At 39.5% G+C, this 26,621-nt stretch overlaps 4 protein-coding genes across 6 annotated transcripts; 3 read left to right on the top strand and 1 right to left on the bottom strand.

Moving 5' to 3' along the window:
* The first annotated feature begins 354 nt into the window (after positions 1-354).
* LOC110884098 (COMPASS-like H3K4 histone methylase component WDR5B) lies at positions 355-3,202 on the top strand. Its single transcript, XM_022131764.2, has 2 exons — positions 355-1,062; positions 2,676-3,202. The coding sequence occupies exons 1-2, from the start codon at positions 409-411 to the stop codon at positions 2,964-2,966; spliced, it is 945 nt and encodes a 314-aa protein (XP_021987456.1). The 5' UTR covers positions 355-408; the 3' UTR covers positions 2,967-3,202.
* A 2,908-nt stretch (positions 3,203-6,110) lies between these two features.
* On the top strand, positions 6,111-7,431 carry LOC110884099 (leucine-rich repeat extensin-like protein 3). Of its 2 annotated transcripts, none has more exons than XM_022131766.2 (4): positions 6,111-6,467; positions 6,549-6,575; positions 6,923-7,009; positions 7,089-7,431. In XM_022131766.2, the coding sequence occupies exons 1-4, from the start codon at positions 6,137-6,139 to the stop codon at positions 7,346-7,348; spliced, it is 705 nt and encodes a 234-aa protein (XP_021987458.1). In that variant the 5' UTR covers positions 6,111-6,136; the 3' UTR covers positions 7,349-7,431. The 2 variants fall into 2 exon arrangements, with proteins under 2 accessions (XP_021987458.1, XP_021987457.1); XM_022131765.2 differs by having other exon boundaries at positions 6,113-6,467; positions 7,077-7,431.
* A 546-nt stretch (positions 7,432-7,977) lies between these two features.
* LOC110884100 lies at positions 7,978-9,342 on the bottom strand. 2 transcript variants are annotated; one of them, XM_022131768.2, is made up of 2 exons: positions 8,900-9,342; positions 7,978-8,731 (listed from the first exon to the last, which is right to left on the bottom strand). In XM_022131768.2, exons 1-2 carry the CDS (start codon positions 8,985-8,987, stop codon positions 8,079-8,081), a joined length of 741 nt encoding a protein of 246 aa, XP_021987460.1. In that variant the 5' UTR covers positions 8,988-9,342; the 3' UTR covers positions 7,978-8,078. The 2 variants fall into 2 exon arrangements, with proteins under 2 accessions (XP_021987460.1, XP_021987459.1); XM_022131767.2 differs by having other exon boundaries at positions 7,978-9,342.
* A 3,271-nt stretch (positions 9,343-12,613) lies between these two features.
* LOC110884102 lies at positions 12,614-13,975 on the top strand. The gene is made up of 3 exons (XM_022131769.2): positions 12,614-12,963; positions 13,218-13,496; positions 13,587-13,975. Exons 2-3 carry the CDS (start codon positions 13,250-13,252, stop codon positions 13,775-13,777), a joined length of 438 nt encoding a protein of 145 aa, XP_021987461.1. The 5' UTR covers positions 12,614-12,963; positions 13,218-13,249; the 3' UTR covers positions 13,778-13,975.
* The last annotated feature ends 12,646 nt before the right edge of the window (positions 13,976-26,621 follow it).

Below are 26,621 nucleotides of genomic sequence, written 5' to 3'. Positions count from 1 at the left end.
GAATGGGGATATGAGAAAAATGGGTAGTGGGTGAAGAAGAAACAGGGGTAGTTTTGGGTGAAGAAGAAACGAAGATTTAGAGAGAGGTTGAGGAAGAACAGTAGTGGGTCATCTTCTTTATATATCTTTTTTATTTTTTTAAATTATTCAAGGGTAATATAGTTATTTCACACATAGTTAACTGAGAAATTTAACAGAGGTTAGGTTAGGGGACCAACGGAATTCATTTTTGACAACTTTTGGGACCACGCGTGTAATTAATAAACCACTAGAACCAAGTATGAAATTTTTGCAAACAAAGCATTTAACTCTTAATTTGAGTAAGCAACCAGTAATGCTACATTACCCACCAGGCCAACACCTATAAATAAAGATTCACCTTTGTCTTGACGGAACTTGTTACCAACCATGGGCAGCAACACCGTCCAACCACCACCGCAATACACCCCCTACCGCCTAGTCAAAACCCTAACCGGCCACCACTCCGCCGTCTCCGCCGTCAAATTCTCCAACAACGGCAAACTCCTCGCCTCCGCCTCCCTCGACAAAACCCTAATCCTCTGGAACGCCGAAACCCTAACCCTAATCTCCCGCCTCTCCGGCCACTCCGACGGCGTCTCCGACCTCGCCTGGTCCTCCGACTCCCACTACATCTGCTCCGCCTCCGACGACAAAACCCTCCGCATCTGGGACGCACGCGCCGCTGAATGCGTCAAAACCCTACGCGGCCACACCAGCTTCGTGTTCTGTGTAAATTTCAGTGTTCATTCGAACCTTATTGTTTCGGGATCGTTCGATGAGACGATTAGGGTTTGGGATGTGAAAACGGGGAAGACGAATCATGTTATTAGAGCTCACTCGTTGCCGGTGACTTCTGTGCATTTTAACCGTGATGGGTCGTTGATTGTGAGTGGGAGTCATGATGGCAGTTGTAAGATTTGGGATACGGCTACCGGCACATGTTTGAAGACGTTGATTGACGATAAGGTGCCCGCGGTTTCGTTTACCAAGTTTTCGCCCAATGGGAAGTTTATTTTAGTGGCTACACTTGATGATAATCTGGTTAGTGTTTAATTCCTGTGTTTGTTAATGTCATATATATTGTATTAAGTTAGTTCTTGTAGTGACTTATAGAAATCAGAGTAGTTAATGGATAAAAAGTTTGAAATCAAGTTGAAACGGATACGGGTCGACATAGAGACAGAAACACTACTCGAAACCGACTTGTAGGACGTAGGGCAGCCCACGATTAATACTAGATACAGATTCATCACTAGTTTTAAGAATAAGATCCAAAGAACGTCATTCAAGTTGCCAAACTTGAATTAGCATTGGATAACACGTTTACTCAAAACAGAGAGCATATATTTTTTTCATCTAGAACTCACTGATCTTCATTTCGATTAGGGGTGTAAACAAGCCTAGAGGCTCGAGAGCTACTCAGGATCGGCTCAGTTAGAAGCTCGAATGAGCCGAGCTATAACGAGCTCGAGCCTGAAATACAGCTTGTTTCGTTATCGAGCTCGAGCTCAAGCCTGAAATACGACGCTCGTTTAGGCTCGCGGGCCTAAACGAGCCCAAACAAAATTTTAGTTTTTTTATATATATTATAATGATAATGATAATCATGTTTATAACCCAATTCAAAAAAGCCCAAGTCGGTTTCAACTTAAGCCCATATGATTTAAACTAACAACATTGGTGAGCCGAGCTCGAACCGTGCTTTGACTCGTTTAAGCAATATTGAAGCAAGCTCGAGACGAGATTTTAGCTCGTTTGAGATTGTTCTCAAATCAGCTTGAGCCGAGCTTGAGCTTTGGATTTTACTTGCGAGCCGAGTTCGAGCTCAAATAAGTAAAAACTCAAACCAAGCCGAGCTTGAGCTTCATAAAAACATGACGAGCCGAGCTCGAGCCTTGTCAGGCTTGGGTTCGGCTCGTTTACACCCCTATTTTTTATCAGACTTTGCAGTACATAAAATGACGGAAGTACCCACCCAGGTTTGCTTACATTTAGGGAATTAAAATAACCAACCAAGAAAAATAATAAATAAAACTAATATCGAAATAAAATAGCACTAATAATGTAAAATATGTGAATGCGGGTGTGTATGTGGCCTTGCATGCAGCTACTAGGTGTTCACAGGGTCCAACTGAATTAGATTAACAACCCACGGCTGCTCCATTTAGGTCAGGGTCATGGGTCTATGGTTTTGCTCTTGGGTTCATAGTTGTCAATAGCGACCGCTATAGCGCGCTATGTAGCGAAGCGACCAAGTGTCGCTATTTGGGTCATAGCGACCAAGTTCTTTTTCTAGTGTATCGCTATATATAAAATAGCGTGAATAGCGAAGCGACCAAATTAATTTTCTAGTGTATCGCTATATATAAAATAGCGGTTGCTATTTGTCACTATTTGCTATTAACAACTATGCTTGGGTTAACAGGTGACCGTTGTAGAACTGGATCTACAACAGTTGTTACTGTCTCTTTAAGTTTTATTATTCTGTTCCTAATTGTAATCAGAAATCACAAAACGATCTAAAGCTGGATCATGTGTCGTATCGATGCATGAATCATGTAATGTTGTAACAAAAGGTCAGAAGAAATCTGTAAGAACTTGGAGTCTTGAATGGCTGGTTGTTAACATTTCGTTTTATATTACTGTGAATGCAGAAGCTTTGGAACTACTCAACTGGGAAATTCTTGAAGATGTATACAGGTCACGTAAACAAAACGTATTGTATAACGCCCACTTTCTCTGTGACGAATGGCAAATATATTGTTAGCGGATCAGAGGATCATTGTGTCTACGTTTGGGATTTACAACTGAAGAACTTGCTTCAGAAATTAGAAGGGCATACTGATACTGTTATATCTGTTAATTGCCACCCGGCAGAGAATATGATCGCTTCTGCAGGACTTATTAACGACCGAACAATCAGAATCTGGGTTCAACCAAGTTAGTCAGTGGCGTTAATAAGCTACTTTTGTATACTTTGATTCGCGATTACTTGCAGAGCTTTTAATGTATGGATAAACGAGTATGCTTCTGTTTAGATACTCAGCTGTATACTAGCTGCAACGAATGGGTGAAATCAGATTCTCTATTTACCTTTTTATATGTACCTAATATACAAGACTGTATAGACTTTTGGTTTTAACCTAATTTAATATTTTTAATTAGGTGATGATTACAACTTCGAATAATTTACACACTTATCGCCTATAGTTTGTTGTCTTAGGGCTGATGATGATTCAAAGATAGATGCCACTTGCAAAGAAATGAAGAATACATCCAAACACCCCTAGTACATCCTGTACTGTAAAAAGTGTGCTTAGGTTTGAGGCTATCTCAGCCAAGAGACATGTTCGCTTTTGACAAGTGCAAGCAATGGTGTCTCGGATGTGGCTGCGTTTTGGGCAATTTAATGGAGACCTGCTATGGGCGCTTTGGCGGCTTTGTGTTGTAGGTAGATTGATAGATTACTTTCTTACTCAAGCACATAATAAAAGAAACTGTTTACGAGTGTGGTTCGTATGTATGTTTTGGGTAGTCGGGTCAAGTATCACTTAATACTTTACTCGTCTTGTAAAACTACTCTCGTACTCAACTCCATAGCCGAATAAATGTTCTGAATGATCCAGGTTGGTTTGAAAATCTACAACAAATAAGAGTATCTTCAATAAGAGTCTTCAATAGGAATAAAATGAAGATGGTCTAGTGTCATTACTCAAAAATGCTATGCTACTCCAATGTCAAGATCCTTGGAACACACAACTTTGGAGCTTCACACTAAAAAAATAGTATTCGTTTAAACTTTGAACTGTTATTAGGTTAATAAAGAAAAATGACCTTGATCATGCTAATAGAAAATCAAATAATTAACTGACCCCGAAACTTTTGCCCATGCAGAGATATCTATTAAAAAAAACTGTTTCTATAATATATAAACATTGTTACTATATATAAACTTATGATAAAAATAACTAAACACTTTTATATCGTAAATTTAAAAAAATTTAATATAGACATAAGTAAAATAAACGAGTTGAGCTTGAAATCGGCTTGAGCTTAGGCTAGTTCTAGCTCGGTTCACATACACCCCTAGATGGCTAGATGCACTGTTGATTAAAACCGTGTGTTTAAACCAGTTACAAACAACAGTGTGTCTAATTCATTAACAACTACGTGTCTTAACCATTACAACGGATGTCTAGTTTTCATTTCAAGGTGCTTCTCTTTTAATAATGAATTTCTCATACTTTGTTGATTACAACCAAGGTGTCCATCTTTCAGGCCTAATTTACTATCGTAACAACCAACTACGCTTTCTTGTTATAAGAGTGTGTCTAACCCATTATTTATTTATTTATTTTATTTTATTGACCTTAGAACACAAGCCTTTAACAAGAAACTAAATGCAGCATTTGTATCCTAGTTCAATTGGAAATAATAAACTGGAGAATCAGACAATAACATTATCGAAATTAACATCCACCATTTGTATCCTAGTTCAACCTTACTTGTGTCATTTTGGTAGATTAGGCAATGATGGATAGAGCCTAGCCTCTTTGCAGAGGTGTTAGTATCTATCGGGTTTTCGTCCCATCATGTGTTACGCTAGAGAGTGTTCAGCTCTTGTGGTGGCACAACATCTATTAAGTGGCAGTCGGTGGGTATGGTTTTCGGGGGGAACGCCCAAGCCAAACTCTGAAGCCAGCATGGGTCCGATTAAGACAACATAGTCTGTCTAGAATGGGACAATGAAACTCTCCAATTTGAAGAGGACGGTAACACAAGAAATTTTCAGATAAAAACATTGTCGAAATTAAGAGAGAGAGAGAGATGAAATAGCCTCTGTTCAAAAAAAAAATATCAGACTTCAGTCTGTCTTTTGGGAGATGTGGTCAAAGACAAAGAGCACTGCTGTGATGTCATCTTTTTCTCAACAAACCTGCAATTTGAGCAGTGGGTCCTCACTAAATCCAACACATCTGCCATTGACCACCTCTGCATTCCTATATGGTTTAGCAACTTCAAGAAAGACAAATCACAAGTCACAACCCACACAAGTTTACTACAACATTTCGGATTTTTCTATAACAATGTCTACAATAATCATTAAATAAAGTAAATACTAAAAACTATCATGTGACACCAATCCAGTCTGAACCCAAACCGCTGTCCCTAAAAAAGGCTAAAGTTTAAGTCCGCTACACAGTATCGTTTTGAGACCAAACTGGCTCTAAAACCGTACCAAACCGAACCAATATCATCAATACATCATACCTTGTAAATCTTTGCTCCTATATTCTCACATTTTCTACAATGGTATTCCCAGTACCATACTCGATTGTCAAAAAAGCGTCCCATACCAATCGGATACCCTCTACTCAATACACATCCGGTTCACATGTATGCCCACAAGTATCCGGTATTCCCGTTATGGTCTTTTGTGGTTAAAAATTAGTAGTTTAGGATACCCATTACTCAAAAAACCAATATTAAATTCACATAAAACCCGACCTGAAATATCGAATACTCAACTATACTTTTGACAACTCTATAATTCTAATAATTTCATGTTTCTAACAACTAGACATAAAATTTATTATCTTTTCGAGAATGTTTCTAACAACTTGTTGCCCGACTACCTGCCATTGCTTTGTAATTGCCCTTTTTCGTGTGAAATGATATAATAAATTTATATTAAAAAAAATGTTTGATGTATTAATTAATATACATATCTTAAATTTTTTACGTGAGTAAACGGATTCTGGTAATCTGGCGGGTATCACCTAATACCAAGTTCATCCCAAACCCATGATTTTTTTTTACTGATCGTATATCCGGTCCTATACCAAAATACCCGTCCGAACATTTCGAAATTTGGGTATCGTGTCAGTTTCGAGTTCATTTTCCTTCGCTGCGTACACAGGCGTGTTTACAAACTTAATATGCTGAAAGTTTTACCTAATTTGACTACAATTCTCAGCATATTTCAGTTCTCAAGTCTAAACAAATCAACCAACCACTCACCAAGCCAGTCAAGGTGGTTCAACTCCTGCTGCAACCCATCAACCTATATAAATTTTACAAGACCCAAATGTGACTGTCACAATCTTCATCAATCATGGATCGTTTTTCGGGTTTGTTAACCACAATATTCCTAGCGATTACGGTTTTCACTGTGTCGGGTCAGATTAGCACTCCATGCACGGTGTCAATGATCGCTAGCTTCACCCCGTGTGTGAATTACATCACGGGGAGTAGCGCAAACGGGGGATCACCAACCGCAAGTTGTTGTAAAGCGGTTGAATCCCTTATGACTACGAGCATGGACTGCACGTGTCTTATCGTTACTGGAAACGTTCCGTTTTCACTACCAAGCCAAATTAACCAAGCGTTGGCTATTACACTCCCTAAAGCGTGCAACTCGAAAAGCGTACCGTTCCAATGCAAATGTAATGGTTTTCAAGAGTTTCTTTCATTTGTTTTGTTATTTTTATTAAATTCTCACTTTTTTTTACTTGGTTGGTTTGCAGCTACCGGTGTTCCTCTGCCTCCTGCAGGTAAACTTTTGCTCAAAACGGGTCGATTAGTATAATGTGTTATCTAGAAAGTGGATGGATGAACAGGTCTAGTTGGTTGCGTAACGGATTAAATGGGTAAAGTGTGTCAAGCAGGTCAAACGGGTCGCAAGTCATCAAAAGCGTATTCAAATGTTCACGACTTTTTATATCGTAACATTAAAACTTGATAAAAAGTGTGTCAAGCAGGTCAAACGGGTTGATACCCGAATGCTTTCGACCTCCTAAATAGTTAAATTAAAAACTATAAAAAATGGATAAATATCATTAGGTCACACCATAATCATGAAACTCGAAAACCGATCGATTAAAAACCGACTTAATGACAGGTCCTGCATTATTCGTTCCTCCTCCGCCGCCGCCCAAAGTTCTTCCACCTGCCGCTGATTCTCCAGACCTGCCGCCAAGCCCTAGCGGTACGAACCATAAATCTATACAAACTATATTACTTTACAAAGATTTTGAAACCCTAAATGTTTTCAGGTTCCGTGACAGCAACACCAACGCCATCGCCATCTGAAAAGAGCCAAGACAACTTGCATGAGTCAGACCCACCTGAGTCCAAACCGGTGGTGCCTGATGCATCAACACCAACTCCAACTGCTCCCCACGGTCCACCGGTTGGTTCAGGCATCAGACCGGTGCTTACACCAGCAGCATCAACTTCAAACCAGTTGCATTGTTCACCGCCAATTGTGTTGCTAATGCTTGCAGCGATCACAGTGATGAATGATCGTGAAGTGTATGTTTTTTGATGAATTTGTGTGATGTCAATTATGTCTTTTACGCCTTTCCTTTTGGTCGATATAGAAATGAAAACATACGTCTTTTGTGAATATGATGAAATATGATGCATAACCGTCATGATAATATGTTTGAATGTGCATTTAATCTGATCATTACGACTTGAAGTCACAAAAATCCGTTTTGAGTGTTTGGATAAACGTTACTACGATTTTGATTTTCCGATTATTTAAGGCCAATACAATCAGATTTGGAGAAATATGAAAGAAAACTTCTAACTGAGATGAATGCAAAATTACAAAACTACCCTTACCGTTACGCAGTTGATTAACTGTATCCCTAATCACAAGCCTGGTAAAATCATATTCATAGGGTACACGAATCGAATTAGGAACGCTTCATCTATTCTCGTTCATTGTCTTTCATCATATAATACAATAATGCATTAGCCGAATAAATATTACTATCATACAACACAAAACTACACACGATAGACTGTAAAACGGGTAAAAAAAACTTACCTGATTGTCTCACAAAACAAAATCTTGAAGTCTTGAACTCAACTATAGCGAGAAGCAGTTGAAATCTTGTTTGATTTCTTTGCAACCGGTCTATCATACACAAATTTTATCAAAAGAACTTAAAACAAAATGCATTGATTATAGTTTAAATCAAGATAAATATGTATTTGAATAACATCTTGCATAACAATGTGGTAAACGTATCAACGAAAGCATACTTCTATTCGTTTTTCCAAGCACACAAAACTAAAGAAAACCCTAAGCCGTGGGATTGTGGATCTCTACGAAACGAGTTTGACCAAGAAGCATCCATGTTTGACTGACTCGCCCACATTTTCTCAGCCGATAAACATGTTTGAAACAAGAAATTCGCTTCACCGGTTAGCTTCCCGAATAGCCAATTATGCACATCCCAATACACTTCAACCGGTAATCCATCAACCAAAATCGTATAATTCCCCCTAAACTTCCATCTCAAATGCTTCACTTGCATCATCGTTTTACCATCGACCCGAATCAAAAGACACGGATCATTCGTACACGCAAGATCACATTCAATAACAATATCATGAATCTCGCCTTTCCCGCAAAACTGAGCTCTAGTCGCGTAAACTTTCTTCCCGAAAACATGCTCTTTTTTCGACACGAAAACGAAATTCGGCGTAAAACTAGATACATCTATCTTGTTCTTAACTTCTTTCTCCATATCCCCTAACATCAAGATCAAATCTTTATTCACAACAATGGCAAGATAGAACCCCTCAACGGGTTCGGGCGAAAACCCGAATTTCGCAGAGGCTAAATCCCAGTAAACATCAATAAACTTAGAACCCACTTCAAGATTCTTGAACCCTCTTCTTTTAACAAAGACCCCTGGTTTAATCTCAAGTTTACATAAACAATGATTAGTGGAATCATCAATTTGAACAGAAAGACCCTGACCCATTAAGCTTTTAGTCCAAGTAAGAGTGACAATGAAGCAAGAGAAATTACGCAATCTACACTGGTAAACACAAGTAACAAGATTTTGACCAAATTTACCACTGGATGTAGTAACAGAACCACTTGATGAAGAAGCAGCATCAGCAATTTGAACACCATTTTCACCAAAGCAAGAAAAATCCCTCATAAAGATGATAAATTTGGTACCTTTTGGCTGTTTGAAGGTGAGATGTAAAATGGGTATGTGATTAAAACCCTAAATATTCAAAATTCAGAAAGAAAAAGAAGTTTCTTGAAATTGCCCTAAAATTTCAAGAAAGAAAAACCCCTCATAAAGATGATAAATTTGGAAGCTTTTTGGTGTTTGAAGGTGAGATGTGAACTAGGTATGTGATTAAAACCCTAAATATTTAATAAAAATTCAAGATTTGGTTGGAGTTGAAAAGGGGATTAGGGTAAGATTGTTGATATAAGTTTTGTGGGGAAAATTGAAGAAAAAGGCATGTGGGTAGGAAAGATACAGCTTCAATGAGAAATTCTCTTTCTTGAACAATAATGGATATAATTTCTTGTTTTTATTATTATTATTATATTATTGGGGCTGCATTGAAGTCAAAGTTGAAGGGGTCAAACTGTCAAAAGTGTGCATTTTGAAACCTAATTGTGCAGCAGTTTACTGAGTAAAGGAGGTGAACCGGAGACTGGTGTCTTTGTGTACGATGTACAACTTGTTCTCTTTATTTAATGCACTGTTTGTAGCAAACACTCGTACCAAACTACCAATATCTTAGACAAACAATATTATTTGCACATTTATGAATAACAGTAACTTAGACAAGTTAGTCGTAGAAAGATGCTTTCTGTATATTTTTTAGGGTTTTTTTTGGGTATATGGTATGGGAGCACAATGAGGTGTGGTATACCGTGCTGTTTGTTTATCTCTTAATAGTTTCATAGTTTCAGACCTCTTACTGCTTCAGCATTTAATGGTTCAGACTGTTTGTCTCACGAGCAGATTTCTGAATGGTTCAAACATTTGCCTCTGAATGGTTTAGTATTATACAGAGTTTGAATGGTTAAGACCTCTAATATGAATTAGTTAGATATTTGTCTATGAACGGTTAAGCATTATACATGCTCTTAATGGTTCAGACCTCTTACTGGTTCAGCACTTAATCATTCAGGTATTGCCAAACAGCCTCTAACACTATGTTCCCATTTAACTTGAGAGAGGAAAGAAAAAAATATTCTTTCTTTAGAGAGGAAAGAAAAAAATATTCTTTCTTTTCTTTTCTTTTCCCTTCAGGCCTTCATTCCTTCCAAGTTAAAAGGATGAATTTTAGGTCAAAAACCTCCCTTCTCCCCTTTTTTTTCTCTTCATTTCTCTCCTCTTTAACGAGACTCTCAAACACAACTTAAATTTGTTTCCTTCCAAATCCTTTTTTTTTTCTCTCACCGCCCCATTGAAAGAATTCTTCGATTAGAGTTTGCCACAGACTCTCCCGAACAAAACTCCCTCACTTTCAAGTTAATTTATATTTAACATTAAAAAAAATTTATAACATGCAATTTAATTTTTCTCTAATAACTTGTATCCATTAACTTTAAAAACGGCTAAAAAAGTATTTTGTTTTACTATTTTTTATCAATATTCCGATAAAATTTTAATGTAAACTGATATTTATTCAAAATCAAGTAGTTATGGTCTAGTAAACGTCTTTTGGCACGGTAAGTCGCCAAATTGGTATTGTATTCGAGATAAATTTTGCCGAAAACCGAGTTTTTTTATTTTGTAATGTTTAATCATGTTATTTTCAATTATCATGTAATGTTTTTTATTATTATTAATTAGAGCTTTTAATTAACCTTATCTTTGATTTTTATTTATTTATTAGGTAACAAGTAATGATTTAAAATTGATAAATATTATTTGTATTAGAAAATAATCGAAAAATGATTTGGGGATGGTAAATGTGTATGCCATGGATTTAGAGATGGAAGGGGAAAAAGATGTGAAAAAAACAAACGTGACATTGATATTGAGAGAAAAATATGTGAAAAACAAACGTGACACTGATATTGAGAGAAAAAGATGTGAAAAACAAATGCAACGCTGATATTGAGAGTAGATACTAGCGGGATGGAAGGGATGTAAATGGCTAGTGAGGTTTTGTATAGCACTCTCTGCATATTGCATATAAACAAAAATACATTTTCCCTTAAAAATCTCTATGTATGTGACACGTTATGGGAATAATAACCTGAAGATCTATCATTGCAATGATAAAGAAAAAATGATTTATCGGTAAGGGTGGACCTAGCTTATTAAATATTAATAGGGGTAGCCCTCGCTACCCGTTGATTGACGCTCCGACGGTAGTGTAAATTTTGGAAAATTTTGTCATTTCTTAAATTTCGTTACCCTTTTTTTAAACGTTACCCCTATAAAAAAATTTTAGATCCGCCACTATTTACCGGGTCTTCTTGTCTTAAAAAAGAAATAGATAATTGGTAGTTGTTGAAAAGAATTGAAAATAGAAGCCAATGAAACAAAATTTATCATCATCTAAACATGTCCTACAGGACCTACACTTTTAAATTGGTTTGGTCGCCATCTCTTTTTATTTTATATTGGATTTCATTGTACAACACACATAAGTCTTAACTATATATAACTATATAGACCTTTTATGATATTTTATATTGGATTTCATTGTACAACACACATAAGTCTTAACTATATGTATAACTATATAGACCTTTATGATATTTTATATTGGATTTCATTGTACAACACACATATAGACCTTTATGATATAAGAGCCAAAAGGCTCAGTACCCGTATTTCTCTAGTTCCCACTTCTTTTTCAGACTAGTCGATCTCTTTTTATATGTATAGACACATATATAACCACACACAATGTTGTCACGCGTACCAATGTCTCCACATGTCGTTGTTGTCGACACAGGCATCACACCTATTATTACCCATCACTAGATCAACTTGTCCCCATATTTTTGTTCTTTACCATGTTTTGTCGATTTGTTTCCTGTACTAAGACATTTAACTTGTTTTGTCCTACTTATGAAAAGTAATTGATAAATAAATAACACCAAACAACAACAACAACAAAAAGTTTAATATATATTTGTGTGTATTGGCATTTGATACTCGCTTTTCTTTCGCTCCTGTTGCAAGCGAAAAATCCTCTAACCTCCAACAAACATACCTTACAGAATCACTAATACTAAAGACATTTTATTGGTTTTGGATTTTGAAGTAATTATTTTAGAACCGCTCCTAATCCTAATATGCTTGAGACTACTTCTCTTAACCACCTATACCTGCATTTTGCAAGATTTGAACCTTACACCTTTATAATGGAGACAGATTACCACCAAGATGTCCCTAAGGACTTGAAGCACTTAACCATGATGCATGATGTGAACTATTTGAAACTCATTGCATAAGCTTCAGTGTTCTCTCTCACGACTATTAAAGATTCGATTAGATAGCCTTATTGTTATGTGGATTTGTGGCATAATAAAATACAATATGTTTAGAAAGAAATGTCACAACTCACAACATGTGATCTATATGAGTCAGTCAATATTAATAATTCACTCAAGGACAATACATTATCCAATTGGAAAACGATCTCCATCAGGAATTCATGCAAATTCACAATTTTGGTTCAAATATTTAATTGATTACCGTATAAAACAACACATATCTATATATATCTATATAATACATCTCCTTAGGACTAAGATGTAATTTTACCCCCTAATTTTAAGATGGTAATCCAATAGTCATGCATTTTTACCTAATTTTCATCATTTTATCCCAAATCTGCCCCTAATTCATTGTGTATCCTACATGATTCTTGCGCAATGACTATTCAATCCCAGTTGTGTACATTGAAGACGCATGAAAGGGTAAATTGAAGAGGCCGACTGATGGTTGAAACGGTGCCTTTGAATGCGAATATTAACATCTGATTAATGATGCAATTGAAAGGTCGTGCTTTATGGCCCTAGGGAAGAAGTTGTTCCATTTTAAGAGGTTGAATCCCGAGGTTCCTGCTCCTCAACTGTTTCGCCTGAAACAGCCCCTCTTCATCTCACCAAAACCCTAATCGGATTCGTCAACCACCACATCTGTAAGTTTTTCTTTCCCTCTCCGTTTGTTTTGTTTCCAATTTATTTTAATATATGAATTAATTCATCATTCCCACCCTCTGTGTTCTTTCGCTGACAGCCCATTGTTCAATTGTTTATGTGTTCAAACTTTGCTCGATAATTAATCCGTCGACATCTATTTGATTTCAACCAGTTATGTAATGATATGTTCGTCATGAGCAATCAGTTAGTTGATTATTGATACTTATGTGTCTTTTTGCGATTCTTGTTACAGAGTATTCTTTTGTCACCATCCTTTGTGCGAACATGAGAAATTGCGGGCTCCTCTCACTTTGTATCTTGAAGAACAGAGATAATGTCGGGTCGTTGAAGCATGTAGTGAAAGAAAAGCCAAAAATGGACGAACTTGAAAAAGAAATATCACAATTAGTGAGCCTACATGAGCTTAAATTACAGCTCAAGAAATGGGCGAAACGAATGGTGTTAGATGAGAGGCGTAGGGCCCTTCGTTTAAGAGTCGAGTCATGCAGACTGCCTCATATGGCTTTTCTTGGTAATCCAGGAACATGTAATCAGCTAATTACAAATTACATCCCGTTTCTGTTTTGGTTTGTAATATTAGAATATAAGTTTTTGGGTGCAGAAGCGGAACCATGGCAAAGAGACGTCAAATGGCCGTTACTTCGACATGGGTTTGATCATCAACAACTCTTGGAAGGCCCATTTTTTGGTAAATCTGATCACAAGTGCTATTATGGTCCTATGGCGTTTACTTGCTGGTATGATAAAAAAGAAAGCGGGTTTCGACTTATGGGGTTGGGGTCACTACGATGAGGATGAAATTAAGGTTCAGAAAAGCTACATGGGCCCGAAGTATATCAACTATGGTCACGATTATAGGGGTTCGGGGTACAAGGGTTACTTATCTTATGATGTAATTCATTGCACCATGATTCGGTTGAATTTTTGTAATAGCAAACTTGGCTATATTACCAAATGTATGTATAGAACTCGTAGGGCCCACATATATTCTATACTTTCTTGAAAGTTATATAAGAAATTCTGCAAGAATTGTTCTTTATTCTTTCATTTCAACTCTTAATGCAGCCGTTCACACGCAATATTTACAATCACATTAGAATTACATATGCAGCCGTTCACTGCATATCACTGTATAATTGTAGCGATGATTTGGTTATTAATTTAAGAATATAATATTAATACTTTATCTAAACTTGTCACAGCAATACTGTAAAGAAGGAAGCATGTACCCGGCCTCCTGGTGGTGATGATCTCTCAGGTTTTCTTACTCTTTGTTTTTGTAGTTATCTTGCCATGGTTTTATATCATTTTTCTTACTCTTTGTTTTTGTAGTTATATCTTGCCATGGTTTAGACCACCCCGATCCAGCTCACAGGTGCCACTTATTTATTTTCTTTTTGGACCTTATTCCACCAATATTAAGAAGGTAACATGTTAAACGGGTCGAAAATGCCCATAAAACATCCCAAATTATGTTATTTGAACTACTATATCACTATTTCACAAGGGTGTTCATAAACTAATTAAACCTCCAAATGGAAGTAAGTCAACTTTTTTAGCCTGTTCGAGATTTATATGGTTCGGTTTGGAGGTTTAATCGTCTGGTCGGTTTAGAATTCGGAACCAACCATGTAAACTGAACTGGTTATTTAACATTATTACTCACTTTTGAAATATGCAATTATGTTATATGTATATGAACTATATTCAGGAACCCTGTGTATCATTTTAAAAGTTTCAGTTCAAATTCATGATTTTGAATGAAAAAACTAAAAATAGTTTGTACCCTTTCTCATATCATTGACTAAGGTGATCCACTATCACAGAATGAGTAAGCAAATACATGTACATGCTACATAGCCGGCGTTTTAGTTTTAGTTTGTGCCTTAAGAGAGAACTTTCATTAGACCAAGAATTGTGCTTACTCGACCCGAAACCCGTTCTGACCCAAACCCGCTCCGACTCGGACCTGTTCTGACCCGGACCCGTTTCGACTAGCTCTCCATTTTGGTGTAAATGTCAACGTGATTACTGGTAATCAATTATATCTTCTCATAATATTGAATAACTACTTTTATTTTTAATTTTTGTTTTCATCTGAATACGACTGTATGCGATCAACTTGCCATTGCTAAGGAGAATGATAAACGACTCGGTATGGGAACAAACATGTACCCTTTCTCTTCTTTGCTCGGTGGCCACAACGAACGATGCATCCATTGCATTGCAATAAATGAGTAAATTTTATTGAAAGGGTCAACTGGGCAATATTTATGGAACGGGTCAAAATGGCTTGATCTGCGGCAACTTACGGGATGTTATTACCAATTCTTTTAAGTATTTCGGAGCCTCACACCGCAACTATTAATAAACAAAAGGAAAATGAGTACAACACTGTAAATTGTTGACTCCGCCGCAACGCGCGGGTTTCCCACTAGTACATTCTTAGTAACTGTCAAGTTGAATGTCTAATGGTGTTATTAATTAAAACATAATATCAACTTAAATAAAATTATGAAATGTATAACATAGGATTAGGATCAAATACAAAAGCTCCTTATTGTAAGAAGGGTACAAAGAATTCTAAAAAAAAAAACCACACCCACCACCACCCAAAAACCTAAACCCCCCACCCCACCCCCCATCACCCACCCATTTTTTTTTCGAGAGGAGGTGTGGGTGGGTGGGGGGAGGGGGGTTTAGATTTTTGGGTGGTGGTGGGTGTTTAGGATTTTTTTAGGTTTTTTTTTTTTTTTTTTTTTTTTTTTGGGTGGGGGGGGGGGGTGGTTTAGGTTTTTGGGTGGGGTGGGGGTGTTTAGGTTTTGGGTGGTAGTGGTAGTGTAGTGGGTTTAGGTTTTAGGTTATTGGACACTTGTCACTCCATAAATCCTTCTTACAAATAGTAGTATTTGTAGAATAACTTATTAACCTGTATAACATAATATCAACTTGAAAACTATAAAATGTATAAATTTCAAACAACGTAATATATATGTGCCGGATCAGATAAAAAGTAAATATGCTTATGTGAAGGCTGAAGCATCAGAAAGACGGATTTGGATCTTCAATCGTAGTAAACAAATAGCTAAGATAAGGTGGCGACGGTTACTCATGGCATTATAGTCTAGTGGTATCTTGGTGGTGGGATAAGGCTTATGACCATTAGGTCATGGGTTCGATTTCCACAAAGGGGGTTTTTTCCAAATTTATTGGATTATTGTCTAGTGGAGATGGATATGATCGGGTGGCTCTGCTGATGGCACGATGATACTCCAGTGGTCCATCAGTGATCCAAATTTGCCGTTAAAAAAAAGGTGGCGATATTAACTGGAAATTAGTTATGATTGACATAACAAAAAAGAATAATTAGTGTTGACTTCTTTTGTTTTAAATATATATTCAACATTTTGTAATAAACTAGCTTTTATATACTTTGTTACATTTTAAATAAATTGCAATTGCAATTGCAATGCAATGCAATATAATATAATGTGAAGATTTTTTTATATATTTGAGTATATCATTGTTATGTGTGAAGAAAATGAACTAAAAATAAATATTGACATACTGTTGTTTTATGGCAGGGTGTAGTTCACATACATTGCACAATCATGTACATAAGAACTTCTACAATGGGCGCACATGGGGCGTTCATGGCCCACATGGCACTTAGGCGGTAGCTTGGTCTATGAACGAACAAGAGAAAATGAGGCGATTTGTTTATGGCCGGCCTCGAGAATTTGTGTACTCTGTTCGAACTCGAAAAAACGTGTCCTTAGGCTTTAACGTAATTGGGTATTAGGCGATCTAGATCTAAACCTAATGACAATGTGCTAATAACTAATCTAAACCAGAAAAATAGTTTTGTAAGTGAGCCTATTCTGGTGTTTATATGAGTATACCCTATTAATTTACTTTTTTACATATAAATATCGGATTTTTTTTTAAATAACGTGCCCTTTGAGATATCGGGCCCTGACCGGTGGTCCTCCCTGCCCACTCTCAGGGTCGGCCATGGATTTGTTTATGAGGACAAACGTCCATGGGCGGGTAAATTAGAGAAGGGGAGGTGTCCATGAAGCTAATCGACATGGACACGTCTGCGCACCCACCCTCCATTGTGGATCTCCCACAATCTGTACTATATAAACATGTCATTTAATTATAACTAGTAGTTATTTATATGCATCCTGGTGGCTTTGCACGTTTCATTAAAAATCATTTTGCACAATGAGGCATTAAGGCCCCATATATATCTATATATAGTAAATAAGTAACTTGTAATACGTGTCACAATTCTATGAACTAAAGATTATTTTCTTGGTTCACTTATATCACTCATTAGTATTCTATTTCTTAATTAAAAAAAAGTAAATTAAAAAACAATAATGGTAAAACATAATATTTCCTACATAGTGAAGAAACACGGAACTAATTTTAGGATTAATCAGTTTGGTTTATGTTTATACCATAAGGGTTAATCTTCTTAAGACTTTCTGAGCTCTGATAAACCTGCAAAACAGAACACCGTTAGCTCGTTAAGAGGGGAATATGGGGGTTTCCCTCTTAACCAGACTCCGGCATGAGAATAAGCGACTGTTTTGAGGATGTAAAAAGTATGTAAAGAGTGAGAGTAGTGAGAGTGGAATGTTAACCTGTGAACTGAGGTCTCTATTTATAGCCGGAGAGGTGTAAAAGGAGGTGGGCTGATGGGCCTTGGGCCAGAAGGCGACGACATAGAGAATATGCTCTTTGTCTCACTAGTGTCGACCGTTAGTGGCTTCTAGAAGTTCTCCAGTGCTGGCGCACCGTGATTGGAGCCACGTGTCACTGTTGTCGGCCTTGTTATCCCTCTGCCATCAGCAGGTAAGTGTAGATCATGGGGCAGGTGTCGCCGCCCCCTGATTGGTGCCACGTAGGCGTCCTTGTGTACTCTCTGTCTCCTGCACGTCAGACGATCGTGGAGCACGATTAAGCACAGCCTGGAGGACGCTGATTGGCTCTTTTCTTCTGCCACGTGTACCTTATGTACCTTCTGAAGTGACCCTGCGCCATAGCCCTGCGCGGCCCTTGCCTAACACGTGATTAGCCCGCGCAGGGTGTGGGTAGTTGAAGGCTCTTATCCAGAGTGTTCAAGTATAAAGTTGATGCTCTTTTCTTGTTTAGATCTCGAGCGAGATTAACCCTGCCGGTGTGACCCGCGCGAGTCTGAGTTTGAACATTTTGCTGAGTAAGGAGTATGGTCTCGCGCGCGACCTGTAGGAAGGTTTGCGCGGCTTTTTGGGACCATACCCCTTCAAGTCCCCCCAGTCCAGTGTTGCACCATTCGTGAAGTAAGGGGTTGGAGCTCTGGACTTAGAAAAAAGAGTAATAGTTATGAAAAATGCTTGCTTTGTTTTGGTAGGCAGCGCGCGTGTAATTGGTTGCCAGTTACTACGGCGCGACTACGGTACTTGGCTGATGATGATTCATTGTTCTTTGTTATCTGGCGCGCAGGTTCATTGCATAACTATGTATACTGCGCAGCCTGAGTAACTTCTGCATGAAGTTTGTAGTAATTTTGGGTGGGAAAAACCTTGAATTTTGAATTCTGACAGGGTGGTGCAAATGTCGTTGAGGGCGATGTTTGAGTTGACTGCTGACACGGCCGTCATCAAGTTGTCCCTGACGGTTCGGCTTTCCGTCAGGCGAGTGAGGCCCATGCGCGCATGGTAACCGTCATCCCGAGAATCTCGCCTTACGTGGCGTCCTCTGATTGGATACGCGCGCGGTGATTCCGGCACGTTTACTCATCGCATTAAATGCGATGAGTATATATAAATGATGAAGGGTAAGGAGAGCCTTACCTCTTCTATTGTTGTTACATTTTCTCTCTCATTGTCTTCTTCATTTCTTCAAATCTTCAAAACCGCAGTAGCAGATCTTCAAGTTTCTCAACTTTCTCAAAGTTTCTTCTTTGAATATCCATGGCTGAAGAACATCATCAAGAAGAATCCGTGTCCTTAAGTGGGACCTGGGTTTATTTGAACAGATTACAAGAGGCTTCCGGTTTCCGCCGGAGTGGGATGCCAGATATCCCGGTCAAAACCAGACCGCTGTCGATGCACCGCCGGGATATATAACGCTTTTCGAGGACTTTTTCTTACAGGGTAACTTCCGTTTGCAGGAAACGGAGTTTATGGCCCATATACTTCAGTATTATGGGTTTCACATTTCTCAGATGAGTCCGCCGGGAATGGTGAGAGTTCGACACTTCGAATTTCTATGTCGATGTCATGATGTCGAGCCGACGGTTGAAAGGTTTAGGGTGTTGTACCAGCTGATCAGGAACATGGGCTTCTATTCTTTTAGCAACCAAGGGTCTGCCAAGAAGATACTCCTGAACCCACCCAAAAGCTTCCACGACTGGAAACAAAAATTTTTCTTCATTCGAGAGGAAGTTATCCCGATTTCTATGACCTTCCATGCGCCAGACGTGATTGAGACAGAAGAGTCGCCGATACCTAAGAAAGAGGATTGGTATGTGAAGCTTACTACCACACCGAATCGGGTTTTCGGTGAAAACGTCCTTGTTGCGGCGCGGATGAGTGATCAATGGCCGGCTGATAGTAAAGAAGTTCCGGTTTTGAATTTTCAGGGTAGAGGTTAGTTGTTTCCTTAATTATTTCTGTTGAATTTCGTTGCACTCAATTGTTGAATTTTGAATGTAGAGGCACGCCTTTACCAAGCTGCTTTCCCCACTTTTGGTGGGTCTATGGGTGTGCGCCCGCTAGAAGCGGGCGAGCAGTATTTGTATGACGAGATTAGACATCACTTTATGTACCCCGTTGCTAGAGCTTTTGCCGATCCATCTTCCGCTACTGAAGGTGCGCATATACCTAACCCCAGGCCTTTGTAGGGCTGTAAACGAGCCGAGTCGAACCGAGCTCGACCCGGCTCGAGCTCGGCTCGCCACTCAATTTGAGTTGGCTCGGCTCGAGCTCGAATTTCAAATCGAGCTGAGATTTGAGGCTCGAGCTCGACTCGATTAAATTTCGAGCTAGCTCGGCTCGGCTCGATCTAGCTCGAATTAACAAAAAACCGCAAAATTTACTACTTAAAAAACCTTAAAAATGAATATTTTCATAGACTAAGGGCCTTAATTGAAATTATATTTAACCAAAATATGCAAGTATAAATACTTAAATCTCTTTGTACATTTTGCTACCTTCTTTTATAGGGGAGATACTCCCTTATTTTTGTCTTTTGAGCGATGTGGGACAAAAATATGAAGGATGTAAATCTTATCGAGCTGGCTCACGAGCTCGCGAGCCGAGCTAGGCCAAGCTCGAGCTCGACTCGCTTACAAACCGAGCCGAGCCGAGCTGGCTCGTTTACAACCGAGCCAATTTTGAGCCGAGCTCTTTTCGAACTTTTTTCGAGCGAGTTTCGAGCAAGATGCGAGCCACGAGTTTTTTGAACATCCCTAGGCCTTTGCGCGCTTTGACTTCTGCTGGGAAAGAGATTGTCTATCTTTCCAGCGAGGAGTCCGTGGAGTCTTCAAATGGGGAGCTAAGTTCGTGGTCTAACATCTTTGTAGGTGTGTTGCGCGACTTGGGGATTGACCCTGAAGAGAAGAAGAAGAAACCTACCAAACGGAAGAAGGTTATCACCTTAGACGCTGAGGTGACCAGCAAGAAGGGCGGGAGTAGCCGCGCGCCTGCTAGTGCTGCTGATAAAGGTACTCTACGCGTTCGTCAGAGTAACTTGGAGGATTATATTATTATCAGTGATTCTGTCACACCCCCAAAATCCACCTGCGGAGTATCACCGCTTGGGAGCGTGACTGACCAGGATCAAGCCACCAATCATATAGAACAATGTAAATAGTAAAAGTAAATGTAATTAAACCAAACCAATCCATATGAAAGGTGTTCCAAAACATACGTATATAACAAGTTTAGCGGAAGCGTATGAGTAAAAGCCCATTCATAAATAAAGTATGTAATGTCATAATGTTTAATCAAAGCAATCACGATCCTTGTCCACAACGACCGCGCCTCCCAGGGCAAGCTCCATGTAAACCTAACGACCTGCAAGGCATGTAACAGAGAGTCAACAACTAGTTGAGCGAGTTCACAGTAAGTAAGTTCGTAATAGTAAGTTCGTTTCGTAACATGTGGCTCTACTAGGCCGATAGTATGTTCTATTGGTGGGGGCTTCCCATAATTGCATATACACTAGACTATTTGTAACCATAAGTGTTCTTCTTACCGAGAACAGTAGTACGTACAAAGTCTACGTAGGTTTTACGTAAGTGTTCTTCACAACCGAGGACAGGGGTACGCGGGGGTTTACGTAAGTTTTACGTAAGTGCCTGACACAACCCGAGGCAGTAGTGAGTATAACTTTATGTAGGTTTTACGTAAGTGTTCTTCGTAACCTGAGGACAGTGATGTGTACAAGTATACATAGGTTTTACGTATGTATCCTGCGCATCCGAGGACGACGGTAGATAAATGGTTATTGCTCGGTATGTTAAGAGTGTGAACTCACCTTGGTTTGCTCGGTATGTTATTGCTTCAAGTGTTAATAAATGGTTAGGTCTATTACACACGACCTAAGGCACATTGCACATACACTCGATGTGAGTGTTTACGTTTAATTAGGGTTTACAACTCCTTAATGTCCAAACAACTGTGATTCCGTGTAATAATCGTGTACAGAATAACGTGACATGGATTGTTCATACACACAGTATCATACAGTCATATACAGTATCATATAATCACATACAGTAGCATACAGTAACATGTTGTTCCTCGTACAGGGTTTTGAACTTGGCATCATAATAAACTCAGTCTTTTCGAGCATTAACAGAACTCAGAGCATGTAACATTACTAAAATTCGGATCATGTATTCAATCTAGAACTCAGACAATTCTTCAACAAAAAGTCGGATCATGTGTGCATACATTAAAACTCGGACATGGCTTAAGCATGAAATTTGAACAAGCATCAAGCATAGAAACTCTGACAAGGCAAACATCACAAGGTCGGACTAGGCAACCCTAGCTAAAAGTCGGACCATGTTGCTTCACAAAAAGTCGGACTCCCTTGTATCCTTCAAAAAGTCGGACAAGGCATTGCCTTTAAAAACTCGGACCATACTAATATGTTAATAAAATTCGGACAAGGTGATCATCCACAAAACTTGGACCATACACTCATGTGAACTTCGGACAAACAAGCTTATACAAGCCTACCCTTATAAAAAATCGGACCCCATATGCCTCTTATATAAAAATTCGGACCAACACATGCATATTGAAATTCGGACCCTATGCATTCTAATAAAAATCGGACCAAACTCCCCTCTTAAAATTCAGACAGTAGGATGCTTGGAAAAATTCAGACCCCCCTTCTTAATGAAATTCGGACTCTAAGGGACATATGTGATAAAATTCGGACTCCTTCATATACATAAGAAACTCGGACTCCTTCATATACATAAAGTTCGGATAGCATCAAGTAAAGAAAGCTCGGACTTTACATGCAATCAAGAGTCAGGCCAACTATCAATCATGCGAACATTCAACTTCATTGTAACAGTTACGTTTTTACGATCAAGAAACCCTAGTTTTCATACATTCAAAGTGCAGTAATCTAATCAGCAAATCAAACATCTCTATCTTACAAGCATTTCATTGTCAAGCATTCGATTACACTACTAATCACAAACCATTTCACAATAATCAGAATTGACCAAAACACAGAGCCATTATATGTAGAACTAGGGTTTTGCATGAATCACATAATCAAAGATTAACAACAAGAAATCATAAAACGATTACCTTGGATTGATTCTAGATAAAGAGAGGAATCAAGAGTGATGATTGAGAGCTTGTGCCAATGATGAAAAAGATGATTGTAGAGAGGATTGGAGGATGTGAAAGTACGTATGTTGATTTGTGTGAGATTATTAGTGAAGGAGGTTAGGGTTAAGGGTGATTAAGGTTTCACTAACTACTCTACTCACCCCTAAGTATCATCTTTTACATAAAACACCCATTACAATATAATTTACAGTTTCATCACCAAGTTCATGTATTTGTCAACACTTAACACATAACCATGCACAATCACAATACACTTTATTGAACCAAAACGTATATAGTTACAACGCAAACAAATTGTGTAAGTAAGTACTAAGCAAACAGTGAACGTGCAATAAATGCGAAAGTGGAATCTCGGAAACTCGAGTTGTCACATTATCCCCAACTTGAAAGAAATTTCGTCCCGAAATTTAGTATGCGGTTACTGAGGAAGCTAGTTAAGTTGTATCGTTTACTGATTTTCCTGGGGTGTCACATCATCCCCCCGTTGATTTGGAATTTCGTCCCGAAATTCTGTAGTAGCTTCAGCCTCAGTAGGGGTTGCAAGGTTTTCGAATAACTGGGGATACTTGAGTTCCATTTGGTCTTCTCGTTCCCAGGTATACTCTGGGCCACGACGGGAGTTCCAACGAACTCGTACAAGAGGTATTCTAGTGTTCTTGAGGACCTTAACATCCCGGTCCGTGATTTCAACAGGTTCCTCGACGAAATGCAACTGTTCGTCGATAGTGAGTTCCTTCAAAGGAACTATGAGGGTCTCATCTGACAGACACTTCTTCAGATTCGACACGTGGAAAACATTGTGAACTGCACCGAGTTCAACTGGTAGGTTTAGTCTGTAGGCTACTTTGCCTATTCTTTCAGTGATTTCGAACGGTCCAACATATCGCGGGTTGAGCTTGCCTCGTTTACCAAAATGAACCACACCCTTCCAGGGTGAGACTTTGAGTAGCACTCGATCCCCAACTTGGAACTCGAGCGGTTTCCTGCGCTTATCAGCGTAACTTTTCTGACGGTCGCGAGCTGCCGCCATGCGTTGTCGTATCTGTGCTATTCGTTCAGTAGCATCAATTACCATTTCTGGACCTGTGATCTGACTATCCCCCACCTCTGCCCAACAGAGAGGTGACCGGCATTTACGTCCGTACAATGCCTCGAATGGAGCAGCCTGAATGCTGGTGTGGTAACTGTTATTGTACGAAAACTCTACTAACGGAAGATGTTTTTCCCAGCTGTTGCCGAAATCGATAACACATGCCCGAAGCATGTCTTCAAGAGTTTGAATAGTGCGCTCAGACTGCCCATCCGTCTGAGGGTGATAAGCTGTGCTCATGTCTAATCGAGAGCCGAAAGATTTGTGCATTGCTTGCCACAGTTCAGAAGTAAATCGTGCATCACGATCTGAGATAATAGAGGTTGGCACTCCGTGCCTCGAAACAACTTCTTTCAAGTAAACGTCTGCTAAGGTAGAGAACTTATCCGTTTCCTTGATAGCCAAGAAATGAGCAGACTTTGTGAGTCGGTCTACGATCACCCAAATAGTATCATTCCCACGCTGGGATCTAGGCAGGCCAGTAACAAAATCCATGGAAATTTCTTCCCATTTCCACTGTGGTATCTTGGGTTGCTGAAGTAGGCCTGAGGGTTTCTGGTACTCCGTCTTGACTCTCGCACAGGTCAAACACTTGCCGACGTAAGTTGCTATGTGTGCCTTCATGCTAGGCCACCAATATGTAGTTCTGAGATCGTGATACATTTTATCCGAACCTGGATGTACCGAGTAGCGAGACTTGTGAGCTTCATCCATTACCAGCTCGCGTAAGTTGCCATAATGTGGAACCCAAATGCGTCCTGTTACATAGTAGGCGCCGTCTTCCTTCTGTTCCAATCGTTGCCTTGAGCCACGTAAGGCTTCAGCCCTTACGTTTTCTAGTTTCAATGCTTCTACCTGAGCATCTCGTATCTGTGCAGGAAGGCTAGACTGAATAGTAAGCTGCAGTGCTCGCACGCGCCTAGGTAAAGTATCTTTTCGACTGAGAGCGTCAGCCACAACATTGGCTTTGCCTGGATGGTACTTGATGGCACATTCGTAATCATTCAATAGTTCAACCCATCGACGTTGACGCATGTTCAATTCCTTCTGCTTGAAGATATGCTCGAGACTCCTATGATCGGTGTAAATAGTGCACTTGGTACCGTACAGGTAGTGTCGCCATATCTTAAGCACGAAAACAACAGCTCCCAGCTCTAAATCATGCGTCGTGTAATTCCGTTCATGAACTTTAAGTTGCCGCGAAGCGTAGGCAATAACTTTATCCCTTTGCATCAATACACAACCAAGCCCCTGTATCGATGCGTCACAATAGACCACAAAATCGTCCGTGCCCTCTGGCAATGAGAGGATAGGTACGCTGCGAAGCCTATCCTTTAAGTGCTGAAAAACGGCTTCCTGGGGGTTACTCCATCGATAAGTGACACCCTTCTGTGTCAGTAGAGTAATCGGCTGTGCAATCTTTGAGAAGTCTTTAATAAATCGCCTGTAATAACCCGCCAAACCCAAGAATTAGCGTATTTCCGTTGGTGTACGCGGTGCAGGCCAGTTCCTGATCGAATCTACCTTGGATGGATCAACATGAATCCCATCCTTGTTTACCACATGGCCTAGAAAGTGGACTTCACGAAGCCAGAAGTCGCATTTTGAAAACTTGGCGTATAGTTGTTCCTTTCGAAGAAGTTCCAAGATAAGCCGTAGATGCTGCTCGTGTTCCTCCTGACTCTTGGAATAGATCAGGATGTCGTCGATGAAGACAATCACAAACTTGTCTAAATAAGGCTTGCACACCCTGTTCATAAGATCCATGAAGACTGCCGGTGCGTTCGTTAACCCGAATGGCATGACTAGAAACTCGTAGTGGCCGTAGCGAGTTCTGAATGCTGTCTTGGAGACGTCCTCATCCTGGACTCTCAGCTGATGGTAACCTGACCTTAGATCAATCTTGGAGTAGTAGCTTGACCCTTGCAACTGGTCGAATAAGTTGTCAATACGAGGAAGAGGATAGCGGTTCTTCACTGTGACCTTGTTCAGTTCGCGGTAGTCAATGCACATCCTGAAGGTACCGTCCTTCTTTTTCACGAATAACACTGGAGCTCCCCAAGGTGAAGAGCTAGGACGAATATAGCCCTTATCCAAGAGCTCTTGTAGTTGCTTTGACAGTTCTTCCACTTCGGTTGGAGCTAATCGATACGGTGCGCGGGCTATTGGTGCTGCTCCTGGAGCTAACTTGACTTGAAACTCGACCTGGCGATGAGGCGGTAGACCAGGTAAATCTTCAGGAAACACTTGAGGAAAATCGCGTACAATTGGGATATCCTCTACTCTTTTCTCTTTTGTTGATGCATCAGTAACTAGTGCCAAAACGGCAGTGTGACCCTTTCGCAAACATTTCTGAGCCTTCAGGAAGGAGATGATGCCAACCAGAGCACCACTCTTGTCGCCTTGAACTTCGAGAGCTTCTTGACCAGAACGGGGAATACGGATGATCTTCTCCTTACATAGGATCTCTGCTTGCTGTTTGGATAACCAGTCCATACCAATGACGATGTCGAAACTACCCAGAACTATAGGAATGAGGTCGATGGAGAAAGTCTGACCAGCGAGGATAAGATTACAACCCTGAACTATGTGTGTGGCCTCTAGACTCTTGCCATTAGCTAACTCTACGACATGTTTGGTGTTTAGGGGTGTTGGTGCACGTTTTAAC

This window comes from Helianthus annuus, chromosome 10 (genome assembly GCF_002127325.2).
Source record: "Helianthus annuus cultivar XRQ/B chromosome 10, HanXRQr2.0-SUNRISE, whole genome shotgun sequence".
Taxonomy (NCBI): domain Eukaryota; kingdom Viridiplantae; phylum Streptophyta; class Magnoliopsida; order Asterales; family Asteraceae; genus Helianthus; species Helianthus annuus.
The sequence above is the reverse complement of the archived record's forward strand: the minus strand, read 5'-3'. Positions and strand labels throughout refer to the sequence as shown.

Bases quoted from the DNA above. Each gene is read 5' to 3' on its own strand.
- LOC110884098 (XM_022131764.2), top strand. From the start codon at position 409: ATGGGCAGCAACACCGTCCAACCACCACCGCAATACACCCCCTACCGC. The intron at 1,063-2,675 runs GTTAGTGTTTAA...CTGTGAATGCAG, and splicing joins CTACACTTGATGATAATCTG to AAGCTTTGGAACTACTCAAC.
- LOC110884099 (XM_022131765.2), top strand. From the start codon at position 6,137: ATGGATCGTTTTTCGGGTTTGTTAACCACAATATTCCTAGCGATTACG. The intron at 6,468-6,548 runs GTAATGGTTTTC...GTTGGTTTGCAG, and splicing joins CGTACCGTTCCAATGCAAAT to CTACCGGTGTTCCTCTGCCT. The intron at 6,576-6,922 runs GTAAACTTTTGC...ACTTAATGACAG, and splicing joins TGTTCCTCTGCCTCCTGCAG to GTCCTGCATTATTCGTTCCT.
- LOC110884100 (XM_022131767.2), bottom strand. From the start codon at position 8,987: ATGAGGGATTTTTCTTGCTTTGGTGAAAATGGTGTTCAAATTGCTGAT.
- LOC110884102 (XM_022131769.2), top strand. From the start codon at position 13,250: ATGAGAAATTGCGGGCTCCTCTCACTTTGTATCTTGAAGAACAGAGAT. The intron at 13,497-13,586 runs GTAATCCAGGAA...TTTTGGGTGCAG, and splicing joins GCCTCATATGGCTTTTCTTG to AAGCGGAACCATGGCAAAGA.